This window comes from Polypterus senegalus, chromosome 3, assembly GCF_016835505.1.
Source record: "Polypterus senegalus isolate Bchr_013 chromosome 3, ASM1683550v1, whole genome shotgun sequence".
NCBI lineage: Eukaryota > Metazoa > Chordata > Cladistia > Polypteriformes > Polypteridae > Polypterus > Polypterus senegalus.
In genome coordinates, this window is record NC_053156.1 from 74,403,428 (window position 1) to 74,417,961 (window position 14,534).

General features: G+C 36.5%; 1 protein-coding gene across 1 annotated transcript; it reads right to left on the minus strand.

Moving 5' to 3' along the window:
- Positions 1–12,828: 12,828 nt before the first annotated feature.
- LOC120526538 (trace amine-associated receptor 13c-like) lies at positions 12,829–13,848 on the minus strand. The gene has a single exon (XM_039749702.1). The coding sequence runs from the start codon at positions 13,846–13,848 to the stop codon at positions 12,829–12,831; it is 1,020 nt and encodes a 339-aa protein (XP_039605636.1).
- Positions 13,849–14,534: the final 686 nt, after the last annotated feature.

Genomic DNA, 14,534 nt, shown 5'->3' on the forward strand with positions numbered 1-14,534 from the left:
ATAAAAGCTTATTCTAAAATGTTTTTGATTAGATCCTGGTTTTAAAAAAGTTTTGAACAGATCCCCTGAGTTTCAAATAGTATATAACGTCAGTTACCCACTGACTTAAAAGAGGTGGGTTAGGATTCTACTAGTTGAACAAGATAAGTCTATGTGCCAGTAGTGTAGTAAAAGCAATTACAATTTGGGAGTACATCAAACACAGCTGTTAATGGGTTAGGAGGGATTGTGACATCAAGACTGTCTGACAGGCATTTAAAGATTTTGGTCCAGAATTATGTTAGTTTGGTGCACACCCAAAACAAATGGCCCAATGATGTTGGAGCTCAATTGCAACATTTGCAGGTTTGATCTTGCCCATTTTGGGCAATTTTAAACAAGAAAGATGTGCTCGATAAAAGATTTTAATTTTAATAATTGTGTTATTTGTGCATATGTTAAGAGATTCTTTTCCCACTGTACTCTGGGATCTTTGAAAGGAAGAGACTTTAAAATGTTTGTTTAGCAAAGTTTCTAATTTGGAAATAATGGAAACATTGTGTTGATAGGAAGCTAAATTTGGATTGTAATTGTTCATAGGATGTAAAGACATTATCTATATACAAATCTCTAAGTGATTTAATCCCATACATTTTTAAAAAATTAAAATGTAAGTTTGAGAGGGTGGATAAAGGTGGTTATCGTGTAGAGGTATCTCAGACGAAAGTTTCTCTATCTTGAAGTGCTTCCTACATTGGTTCGACTGGTTGAGTGAATGAAGGACAATTGGGTTGTCAGTATATTGATGAACACTTGTATTTACACAAAGCAAGGAATATACAGTAAATAAGCACTGCATGATTTTATATCTATTGTGCACCAAGCCTGCATGTGTCATCTATGTGTGTCAATGTTCAGGTTTCTATAGCTTTTATATTTGCCAGCCAGTGATAAAATTGAAAGTTAGGTAGAGCCATGCCACCTTCTGCTTTAGGTTGTTGTAGGCTTGCCCTTTGAATGTGTGGATGTTTTGAATTCCAAATAAATGCAGTGATGACTGAATCTCACTTCTTAAAAATATTTTTATTATCAATGATTTTGTCTCAGTCTGTGTTGGTAATTACTGGTATTGTACTGTGAACTTCCTGCCTGTGGATTAGTTGAGCTAAGATCTTATTAGCCTTCTCTCCGTATTCACAGTAATGATGTCGCAATATAAAAATGAGTTGTTCCACTTCTTTTGCTGTCAAAAGGTTGAGTTCTGAATGCTGTACTTTCCTATAAAATGGCTCATTTGGGAACCTGGTGTGTTCTTGATCTATTCTCGTAATTTCACTGGTTAACTCTTAACTATTTGCTCTTCTTCAGGTGAGGGGACGCTGGCGCACGCAAGTTGCTGCCGCTCCTCCCTGTTAACAACACTTTTCGCAAAATTCGCCTTTATTCTACACTTTCTCACGCTTGTTTTATTTCTTTTACTGTACGTATAGTTCGTGGATACAGCCGACCTGAATTGCATGGATTTGGCTTAATATTTACAGATTTTATGGACTCTACTTTGACTGGGAACAGCTGAGTCTGTGGATCGCGGGACGAGACCTACGAACATTTCTTTGTACCTGGCGATCTATGACCTCGGGATAATCTTTCTCCGTGATTATATTCGCTATGCTGATCTGCTCCCGATTCATTTTACAGTACTGTACGACTGGGATCTGATCTGATGCTCATATTAACCTGGCTTATGGCTCCGGGGCGATCACGCATGAAATTATCAAGCGTTATTGTTTGTGGCTGTGTATTGGAACCTGCAAATCCTGCTACCTCCTCCTGCTATGCTTTCTGCTGCTTTGCTATCGCCGTTCATCTCATCTAATCCAAATGGTTCCGCTATGCTGTGCTGCTTCTCCACTGCTTTTCAGATAAGTATTGCCAAGTATCATGCTAAAATACTCTCATGACAAACTCCTTCTTATTAAACAGTTTGTCCAGAGCAAATGGTCTGATTGGAACATCCTAAAAGACGCCGGTATTTTACAGCGCCCGAAATATATACATCGCGGGTCAGGTCGCCGCCACCGCCGGGGTGCGAATGAAAAGACAACCGGCAGCATTTGCTCAGGAATAAGCATTCCTTCTCATGGCCCTGGAAATACAAGTGTCAGTGTGCCAAATTTACATTGTGTGGAAATAAACCCTGATCACAGCTCTGTGCAAAAGATGCCTCATTGACTAACATTGCTCTGTTTAACTCAAGATCTCTTAATGGCAAAGCATTGGTGCTGTCAGAACTCATCACTGACACCAAACTTGATATACTGTGTTTAACGGAGACTTGGCAAAAACCAAACGAATTGACGTCTCTCACGGAGGCTACTCCACCTGGTTTCACTTTCCATACAGAACCTCGCAGCTCTAGACAAGGAGGCGGGCTAGCGGTAATTATCAGAGCAGACTTAAATATCAAACGAATCCCAATTGACTGTCCACTGTCTTTTGAGTGCCTGGCTCTTAAACTAATAACGGAAACAGGTCCTGTCTCACTCATTGTTCTTTATCGTCCCCCAAAATACAATGCATCCTTCTTATCTGATCTGATTGAACTTTTAACCCACCTAAGCTCTTACTCTCAGAGAATTATCCTTCTTGGTGATTTCAACATCCATATTGACATACTACATCTAAACTGAGAAATGAATTCCTATCCTTACTGGACTGTTTTGACTTGACACAACATGTTGATTTTCCCACCCACTCTGGTGGTCATATATTGGATCTGATCTGCACTTCTGGACTATCTGTTGCCAATATTTACAGCACTGATTTGGGACTCTCTGACCATAAAGCAGTATTTTTTACTGTCTCACTGCCTTTACCTCCTCTTACCTGTAAACGACAAATTTCTTACAGAAACCTTAAAAATATCTGTCCCTCTATCCTTTCTGGATCCATTTCTGATCTTTTACTGTCTGCACCTATTCCGTCAACACTAGATAGTCTTGTTGACCACTATAACTCAGCCCTTCATTCAGCATTAGATAAAACAGCTCCTTTAAAACATAAAGAGGTTTTCTTTAAACGTTCAGCTCCTTGGTATAACTCAGAATTGCGATCTATGAAAGCAGCTGGCCGACGCCTTGAGAGAATGTCACGTAAGACTGGCCTCACTGTGCACATCCAGGCTTTCTCTGACCACCAAAGAGCTTACAGAGAAGCACTAACTGCTGCTAAGAACACCCACTATGGCAGAATAATAGAAAGTGGCCACGATAACCCAAGGGTTTTGTTTTCTGTAGTTAATAAACTACTCGAACCTGCATCTGGCCCAACTACCTCTTCTACTGAAGTCTGTGAGGATTTCCTCCACTTTTCCGTAACAAAATTAAAGATCTAAATAATTCAACTAACATAAATACATCATCTGTTTATATCTCTCCTGTTTTCCCACTCCATCCAGCTCCTTCTCTAAGTTCTCACCAGTCACATCTGCGTTTGTTAATAACCTGCTCTGTAAGATGAGGCCAACTACTTGTATACTGGACCCGATCCCCAGCACACTACTTAAATCCTGCCTTCATGCCATAATCCCGACTGTTACAACAATAATAAACTCATCCCTTGACACTGGCTCTGTGCGCTCACTTTTAAAATCGCTTCTGTAACCCCAATGTTAAAAAGTCTGGTCTTGATGCTGACAATCTTAACAATTTCCGCCTATTTCCCACTTACCTTTCCTGTCAAAAGCTCTTGAGCGTGTTGTAGCTTCCCAGCTCACCAATTACTTATCGTCTAATAATTTGATGGAACCCTTTCAGTCTGGTTTCAGGGTGCAGCACAGCTGTGAAACTGCTCTGCTACGGGTAACCAATGATCTGCTTATGGCAGCAGACTCTGGACAAACCAGCATATTAATTCTGTTAGACCTCAGTGCAGCATTTGACACTGTCAGACATGACATTCTACTGTCTAGAATGGAGAACATGCTGGGTATCTCTGGCACTGCCCTCCAGTGGTTCAAGTCCTATCTGACTGATAGGCAAGAGTTTGTTAGTCTTGGCAACAGCAGATCCAGCTCGGCGCCAGTCACACAAGGAGTTCCTCAGGGCTCTGTCCTTGGCCCTCTTCTCTTCTGTATTTATATGCTCCCCCTTGGCCATATTATTCGTAGCTATGGACTGGGCTATCATTTTTATGCAGATGATACTCAACTCTACTTCAATGTTAAAAGTGGAACTTCATCAGAGCTTTCTCAGCTCACAACCTGCCTTAGTGAAATTAAAACCTGGATGGAGCAGAACTCTTTAAAATTAAACTGCAACAAAACTGAACTCCTGCAAATTGGGACTAAAATGCAGCTTAATAAAATGAGCTCCTTCCCAGTCCATCTTGGTGGTGATCTCATCAGACCTGCCTCTACTGCAAAGAATCTTGGTGTCATTTTTGATTCCTCCCTTTCTTACTCCACCACATAAATCACATTAAGAAACTTTCTACTTTCACCTCCGTAACATATCCGTGTTCGCTCCTTCCTTCCTTTTCTAATGCTGAGAAACTTGTCCATGCTTTTATCACATCCCGCATAGATTATTGTAACTCGCTGCTGGCAGGGGCCCCTTCTAATCTTATATCACAGCTCCAGCTTATTCAAAACTCAGCTGCAAGAGTCCTTACTCGAACCAGCAGCAGCGAGCACATCACACCCATCCTGCTCCGTCTTCACTGGCTCCCTGTGTCTTACAGAATCGAATATAAAATCCTACTAATAACCTACAAAGCCTTAAATAACCTCGCCAAACTACATCAGTGACCTTCTCCATCACTATGTGCCTGCCCGTCCACTAAGGTCCTCTGATTCTGGCAATCTTGTTGTGCCCCACACTAACCTACACTCCATGGGTGACAGGGCCTTCAGCTGTATAGCCCAGACTCTGGAATGACCTAGCGAAATTAATCAGGTCAGCTGACTCCATGAATTCTTTTAAAAAACAACTTAAAACTCATCTGTTCAGGAAGGCTTTTAGCTCTATTTGACTTCATTCCCCTTCTCTCAGTTTACCTCTCTGTCAAGATGCTCATGTAACCTGTATGTGTGTGCTAGACCATCAATTCTGTTGTCTGTTAGGCTTTCTCTGAGTTTACTGTCTTAATCTTCTTATTTATTAATTTGCTTTGTACTATGCTATATACTGTATACCCTGCCGTTCTTTCTTATATTCTGTAAGTGCCTTGAGCATGGGAAAGGCGCTATATAAATAAAATGTATTATTATTATTATTATAACTCTGGTGCCTTTTTATTTTCTGATTTATTTTTGTGGGAGTGATATGAAATAATCTGTCCTCTTAAAAATGTGTTTTGAGTTTCCCACAGTATTCCTGCAGAGACCTCTGAAGATGCATTTGTCTCTAAAAAAATCAATTTGTTTGGATATAAATTCTTTACAGTTGTTAGCTAATAACAGAGGGTTAAGCAGTCAACTGCGAGATGAGTATGTGGGGCATAATGATTTGAACTCCATGATCAGAGGTGTGTGGTTGGCGATAACTCATGCAACTCATGTCACTCATGCAAGATTTGGTCATGGGAAAAAAATGTTATTTATAAAGAAATAATCATTTCTTGAATAACAATGATGTACTGGTGATAAAAAGGAATATGTCCTTGAGTTTGGATTTAGAAATCTCAAAGGGTCTGATGAGTTATGATCAATTACACACTGTGTAATTGTTTTTGCAGTGTTGGATGTTATCACCCCTGCGGCTCAAGATTTATCAAGGTCTGGATTTAAAACTCAGTTACAGCCTCTGGGCATTATAATTTTTTCAATTTTTACATGAGTCCCTATCATCCACATTGGAGGCACAGATATTTATCAAAAACACTTTACAATTAAATAAATTACCCATAACGATCACTTATCACCCTTCAGAATCATATACTACATCTGATACTATAAATTAAGTTGTTCTAAGTATTAAGGTTCCCACACCTATAGTTTTCCTTGTGTAGCTGGAATATTTGGCCAGTCCAATCTCTTGTAACCGAAACTGATCCTTGCTTAATAAGTGGGTCTCCAGTAAAATTACTATCTTGGCATTTAGATCTGCTAGGTGAAAGAATTCTTTCTTTCTCTTTAATTTGTGATATTTGACATTCCAGCTCACAAAGTTCTCTGGTCATAGAGACATTGCTTCTGACATTTTGTAGTCTTAAATTAAGGTAGTACATTATTACATAACATAGCTTTAACCTTAATTTCCAATTTTGGCAGAAGTTATTGCTATAAAGTCTGTTGTTGAATTAACACTATACAATTGTCGGGGTAAAAATTCTAGATTAGAAATAGCTTGCTCTCTTTCTCTCACTCCTCTTACTCTGTTACTGTATTTTAACTTAACATCTGCTCCAAAAATATTAATTTGGGTTTAACTAATTGACTTCACAGTGCTTTTTACAGCTTGTTTTTTTAATTAACTGTATAATCTAAGTGTACATGCAGAGTTGTAGATATCAGCCAACCTACAATAGAATAGGAGGCAGGAGTAAAAAAACGACAAAATGTGGCACAACAATTCTGGAAAGCAATTTTCTGATTGTCTAGAAAAGAGAATGTTTTAGCCGAATTTTGAGTGTTGAGTTTATATTGTTTGAACTTAAAGGAGTAACTTAAACATTGTTCTGTATTTTTCAAGTCAAAGTCATTTATTGCAATCATGGTGTACTGTACATTAATTTGCCACAGGAAATTGTTTTAAAGTAAGATGAAAAAGGTTTATGAAATAATAGAATTTCTGTGTTTGCAGTGTAAACTAAATTCTAAAGGACACAAATCCAAATGTAAAAAATAAAACTTTCTGCATGCATGCACTTTGAGGTGGCAAAGGTTTTGATTTCAGTAAACATAACTTTTGCATTTCTAAAGTAGGTTTATGACAATAAAAATATTGAAAATAATACATTTACAATACAATACAATTTATTTTTGTATAACCCAAAATCACACAAGAAGTACCGCAATGGGCTTTAACAGGCCCTGCCTTTTGACAGTCCCCAAGCCTTGACTCGCTAAGAAGACAAGGAAAAACTCCCAAAAATCCCTGGTAGGAAAAAATAGAAGAAACCTTGTGAAAGGCATTTCGAAGAGAGACCCCTTTAAAGGTAGGTTGGGCATGCAGTGGGTGTCAAAAAGAAGGGGGTCAATACAATGTAATACACAAAACAAAACACAAGTAATACTCAATACATAATAATAGTAAAATAAAAATGTTACCCTATTGGCCATTCCACAGCTGAGACAGCACTTGGCCAGCGAATCCGGTGATAGGACCCCTCTACTGGATGATTCCTGCAACCCTTCATCAGAGATGACTTTACCTTAGGCAGACAAAACAACTTGGCAGGTGGGCCGTGGCACCAAGTGCCACATTTGAGTACCGAGAAGAGAAGCAGAATAGGTGAGGGTTAGCAACGTATTAGAACTAGCATGTTACTTATGTTTTAGTGCTAATGATTAACAACAGAGATGCAGTCTGTACAGTAAATCAGCAGCTCTAGTCAGGATATGCTAAACTGAAGTAGTGAGTCTTCAGCCGGGATTTAAAAGCTGAGACCAAAGAGGCACCTCTTATAGTAGCAAGCAGACCATTCCACAGTTTAGGGACCCTGTAACTAAAAGCTCGACCTTCCTCTGTTATTTTATTAATCCTTGTAATCATAAGCAGACCGGCATCTTGAGATCTTAATGTGTGCTCTGGTTTGTAAGTCATGATAAGTTCAGATAAGTAAGCCAGACCTTGGCCATTTAAGGCTTTATGTGTTAAAAGGAAGATTTTGAAATCTGTCCTAAACTTAACTTGGAGCCAGTGTAAGGATGTAAGAACTGGAGTTATGTGTTCATATTTTTCTTGTTCTTGTAATAATTCTTGCAGCAGCATTTTGCATTAACTGGAAGCTGTATATAAAAACTATTTAAACATCCAGTGAACACAGCATTGCAGTAATCATTCCTACTAGAAATAAATGCATGAATTAATTTCTCAGAATCCTGTTTATTTAGAAATCCCCTTAATTTCCCAACATTTTTAAGATGGAAGAAACATGATTTGGACAACTTTATAATGTGCACTTTAAATGACATTAAATAACTCCTAGGTTGCAAGCATGTGAAGTGAAAAAGGTGTGGTCATCCAGCATTACAAGATTTTTAATTTTGCTGAGCGTTTTTGTTGTACCAGTTTTACTTTAGAATAGTTTCAGAAAGTGGTAGAATGAGGCAGTATAATATACAATGAAGAAGAAATGTAACTATTATTAATAATAAAGCACTTTGTCATTATCATACCCTTGTGAAAGCATGCTTATGTCCAACAATGGGCTGGCTTCTCACCCTGGTTTAGGTTCTGATCTGAAGCCTGCTGACTTACTGTTTTCTAATAGGTATGCTAAGGTATTGTGCCTCTTTTGAAATCAAGTTGCTTTCCCAGTAGACCACAGCATAGAACAATGCACTGCCTACTACTGACTGATAGATCATTTCTAGTAGCATCTACAGTATACTAATAAAAGGCAAAGCCCTCACTGACTCACTGACTCACTCATCACTAATTCTCCAATTTCCCATGTAGGTAGAAGGCTGAAATTTGGCATGCTCATTCCTTACAGCCTACTTACAAAAGTTAAGCAGGTTTCATTTCGAAATTCTATGCGTAACAGTCATAACGGTCGACAACATCTGCCATGTTGAACTTTCTTATTTATGGCCCCATCTTCACGAAACTTGGTAAGCGGCTTCCCTGCGCTAACCGAAACCGAAGTACATACTTATTTTGGTGGTATGACGCCACTGTCATCCGCCATATTGAACTTTCCAACAGTCTTTGTTATTTATGGACCCATCTTCAAGAAATTTGGTACACGGGTTCCCAACACTAACTGAATCCTACTTACGTACATATATATGTCCATAGCCTGCAGCTCGGTCGCCATGTGAGGCGGCGTTGGGTTCCCCATCCTCACACGTTGTTGGCTGCCTACCTACATAAGGCCGTCCGTCGCTCCGGTCTCTTCATTCCCTTCCTTGTTTTGCCACGAGATTCACGTCTCCCTGCTGATAACTGCAGTCTTTTTATTTAATCCACGGCTTCTCCACTGTTTTATTGTTTGTTTATTACGATTATAGTTATTGTGTAGGTATTTTAGACTTTCTTTACATTGTTCAGGTACCCATTTCCTTTATCGTTCCAACCGTACCCCCATTATCATGTCTATCGAGGTGATCACCATTGATCAAAGTACTGTCACTTACCAAGTGCTTTCCATGCCCGGAGATGGCACCTGCCTTTTATATTCTCTGTGTTACATATTGCACGGCCACATCAGGCTCACTCTTGATATCCGGAGGAACATTGTGTCTTATGTATTGAACGACTGGGACAGGTTCAAGGTGTGGACTGATGACGGTACAGGAGATAATTATACTACACAGGACCACTATAAGAGTGAAATGCTTAAGCCCTTCACCTATGGTTCTGCATGTGAGTTGATGGCTGCTGCTGAATTGTTCGGTTGTCGCTTTCAAGTGTACCGAAATGGCCAAATATTTTACACCTTTGGACAACCGCCAATGCCTCTTAACTTAGATTCACAGGTGATGATTTCAGTAGTGGACACTTTGATGTTTATGAATGTTTAAACTCTCAAAAGCTGGATGAAAAGTTATCGATGAAATCGGTTGTATGCTTACAACGCTTGACAGATGCCGAATGTCACTTCAACACAAGTCTTGCAAATACTGTTGTAATTGAAACAAACCATGAAGCTCAAACCGATTATGACAGCAGCAATCCAAGCTATGAGATTTGAGTCAAGATTGCTTTTCACATGGCCAACTGTACATTGCATGCTCAAGAGTAAGCTCAGCGCACAGCTTGGTCACATTACAACCGGAGGGCCGAACTGACAACGTGGCAGACAAAGAGATCCTTAACAAATAATTATTGGTATATTTTCCCTCAGTTTAAAAAGGTTTACTTTTCTTCTTAATAAAAATTTTAAGGCAGTACTTCGCTGCTGCGAAGCGCGGGTATTTTGCTAGTGCTACATAAATCAAAAGACCCGTGTTTCCATAGGAAGTACAGTCTGTTCTAGCCCTTCTGTACAAACAGGCTATTTTTATTTTTCCACAAATACCTTTTCACAGTCATCTGTCACAATATACTAATACTGTATTCTTTCTTTCCTTTTTCCTTCATTCCTTTCATTTCTCCTCTCTCAATCCATTATTGAAGCTTCCTGATCAGAAAAGAGAGGAGCATCCCTTCCATTCAGGATTCCCTTCCATCCCTTTTCATGACCTCCAGGTCAGAGAAGGGAACACAATAAATCAAATGGTTAGAAAAAATTTTATTGTTGATAAGACCAAGAGTAAATCTAAAAATTATATAATAACCAATATTGGCTGTAATACATAAATTTATAGTAATTTTAATATAAAAGGTAACATTATATATTTAAAGTTGTGCATTGAATTGACTACTGTTATTTTCTTGTGTTAACACTGATTTTGCCTAATCTAACTTTTTTCTATTTTTGTCTTATATTTGGGATGATGGATTTGACATCTACATACAGTATATTATTTAGTTAATTATTTATTTTTTAAAGCAGAACAGTGTCAGTGGTTATGCCTATTTATTTTATGAACTTCATATTTCGTAGGTTTAGACTGATAAACTATTTATTTATGAAAAGCATTAAATACGGCATACCATTTATAAACAATGGAGTACTATTGCCTCCCTGTGGTTTCTCTCTGAAAAAGTGATGGAAAAAGAAAAAAAACTGAAAGCATAATTAAAATGAAACTATGTAAGAATATCTGTTATTTAATTTTGTATCTAATAGTGGCCAATTTAATTTAAAAATGCATCTCACTGTTTTGAAAATTATTTTTGAATCCATTGTGTGATTCAGGGTCAAAAGGAAGTTTTATCCACAAGGCAACAGTCTACACAAAATGGATATTCTTGCCTCAAGCATTACACACAGAAACAGAACACATAGGACATTTTAACTTTTAAAAACATGCTATCTATATTTCATTAACTGTTAAAGAAATAAAGACACCTCACTCAAAGGAGATAGGCAAACGTCAATCAGAAAGTGTCTCAGTGAAGGTTTAAATGGCATGCACTTGAATGGAGTTGGTGGCACATGCCACAGCGTGCTATGGATTTCTCACACATGATATATGATAATTAGTCTGATCAGCCATTTGTAAAATTAAGTATGCATTTATGATGTGTATCACATGAAGAAAAAATACTTTTTTTTACATTTTTCTGGATATGTTTTTTGATGTCCAGCCTGGATGTCAAAAAGCTGACTACATCAACTGCTTTCATTATAACATGTATTCCTATACCCATCCTTCCATTATAGAACCTCACTTCTCCATCTATGTTTTCTATATATCTATGTATCAGTAGCCACACTTTATTACCTTGCCTTACAATATATATTTTTGCATATACTGTATGTAAAAGAATATATATTTTACAAATTCTACTCTAGTATTCTGTACAATATAATGTCTATTCATGTCTATTGAAATGATCTCAAATAAAGTTTGCATAAAATACACCATTACTCAATTTCACAAATATATATACATTTTGCCTGTCATATGTAGCTTGTAATTATTATACACAGTATACTTTCATGATAAGTTTTTGAAACATAGCTTTAATTTTATGACTTATGCATTTATGTACTGTAAAAGTAATTGCATAATATGTGATCCATTTTAAATAATATTGATTTGAAAAAAGAACTATATAGTAATACTCCAAATGACTTTGCAGACTGGTACATTGTGAAACTATATTTTGCTAAATCATATTTAAAATCATTGTGGTGGGATGGCGCCCTGCCCGGGGTTTGTTTCCTACCTTGCGCCCTGTGTTGGCTGGGATTGGCTCCAGCAGACCCCTGTGACCCTGTAGTTGGGATATTGCTGGTTGGATAATGGATGGACATTTAAAATCATAAAAATGCATTGACTTACAGTACTTTATTACCATAACCAACAAAAGCAATCTGCCTTTCAGTTTAATACATCTGTATTATGAAATTTTAAAACAATTTTTGTATCCACTGAAGCTTCAAGTACAGCTTTTGTGTAAACCAAGAATTACTGGGAAACATGGTTAAAATAAAAGATATACTGACTGATTTTTTTAATTTAATATAAAGATAAAAATATTAACCTTACAAAAGCAATAATTATGTACAATGACATAATAATGAAGAAAGATACAATATTACATAATTTTGTTATTTAAAAATTTAAAAATATTTGCGTTATTAAATACTACATTAATTAGGTGATCGCCTTCATCTTTATTTAGAATTTTTTTTCCATTTTGTATTTGTGTTCAGTCCATTCTCATCTTTCTTTATGAAGAAATAAAGCTGTATTAAAACCAAGTGTAAGTTCTTAAAACATATGATAATACCTGAGACACATGGCGCAAACTGAAATATTGTGGTGTAATTGACAGTTTTCCTGTTAAAGAATAACCAAAAAAACTCTAAAAATGTTCTGTATTAATTAAAATAGTACATTCATGTTTTTCATATTAATATTATATTAATACTGTTATCTGTTTAAAACATTTTTATTTAAGAATAAAAATCACATTTCTTTCAAAATGATATCATACTAAAATAATTAACTTTTAAACTAACATTTATGACCATCAGTGCGAATACTTCCAATCATTTACAATAAACTGAATTAATAATTGAAAGCCTGAAGTGCAGTCTTAACATATTTATAATACAATAAAGTTATTGAGAAATAAGCTGAATATTTGATGAGCCCCTCTTAAATATTCTGCCTGTAACAATCAACTTCAGTGCCTTACGGAACCATGGATAGAAAAAAGCATATATTAATGGATTGAAAGCAGAATTAACATAGCCTAACCACCCTGTAGCCTCGGAAATGTCCATTGGTGTAGAAAAATTGATATAAACATCAACTGCAACATCCAGGAAAAATGGTAGCCAACATACTAAAAAAATGCCCATGATTATGCCAAGTGTTTTGGCTGCTTTATGTTCTCTCTTTTGGTTAGCTCTCCTTTTATTATCTTCTTCAGAAAGAGTCTTCCCTTCCTTGTTGAGGATTTTTGATTGCTTTTTAGCAACTTCAAAAATTTTTGCATAAATCCCAATCATAACTACACAAGGAGCTATAAACATTAGTGGATCCAGCAGTGCCCATAATTTATTAAACAACAGTAAGCACCCACCTTCACATGTCAGCGTGAGCACCACATCTTCTAGTCCTTGGTCATTAGCTTTGGAGTAAATTACTCCAAAACTGTATAAACCTGGGATTATCCAGGCTAGAGCAATAAAAAAAGATATAACTTTATAGTTTATTTTTGTTGTGTAGTGAAGTGGATCACACACTGCATAGTAGCGATCAATTGCAATAAAACACAAGTGGTAAATGGAAACAGTACAAAGTAACATATCAACAGATGTGTGCAGCCTGCAAAAGAAAGAACCCAAATACCAACAAGTTTCAACAGCTCTTATTGTGCTAAATGGCAACACAAGCAAGCCCACCAAGAAATCTGTATTTGCTAAAGAAAGCACTAATACATTATTTGGTGAATGAAGCTGCTTAAAGTGAGAAATCATAATCATAACTAATAGGTTGCCAAGCACAGTAATCAGAATGGTGAAAACAAGCAAGAAATACAGAACTGCTTTAAAGCTGACAGGTCTAGAGACCTTTACACAAGATTTCACGACATTTTCAAAGCAGTACTCTACAGGTTCTTGTGATACATTCATTGTATACCGGTCAAAGAACAAAAATAGAAAAGCTTGCTATTCAATAACTGTAGCTCAATACCAGACCTAAAAAAGAAATGTAAATTGGTTAGAAGAGAAACATTTACAATTAGCCAAATCAATTAATGTACTATTTAATGTATCATATAATGATCTTTTGTTAAAGCCTATGTTGAAAATTTTACATTCTCACTATAATAAAAATAATACATTTTTCTATATGCAGTAAATAAAATTATTCTAAAACTGCAAACAGTGTAATTACTTTTCATTAATTTATTACTCCATTCCTACCAAAATATCTGATCACACCTCCAGTTTCAAACACACACATATATATATAGGTATATATATACTGTATATATATGTAGTGTCTAAGGGATTCTGCAAACAGTATTGGCTAAATACAATGTAGGAATTTAAATATCATTAATGCATTTGGCATTGTAGAAAAGACAAAGTGTAAAATTCTCAGAGATACTCGTTATGAAATATAGGCTTATTTAATAATTTCTCCTCTGTTTTATAAATACTTAAAATAGCTGATTTACATGGACAATGTTTTAGCATGTTTTTTGTTTCATGTTTTATTACTAATATTTGTGATCCACAGATATCCTAAGAATTTTGTTTAATTCTAAACTGCCGATTTCTGTGCCCTAGTCTAGCAATAGAAATGGCAAGAC

Coding starts and splice junctions, on each gene's coding strand:
- LOC120526538 (XM_039749702.1), bottom strand. CDS start 13,848: ATGAATGTATCACAAGAACCTGTAGAGTACTGCTTTGAAAATGTCGTG.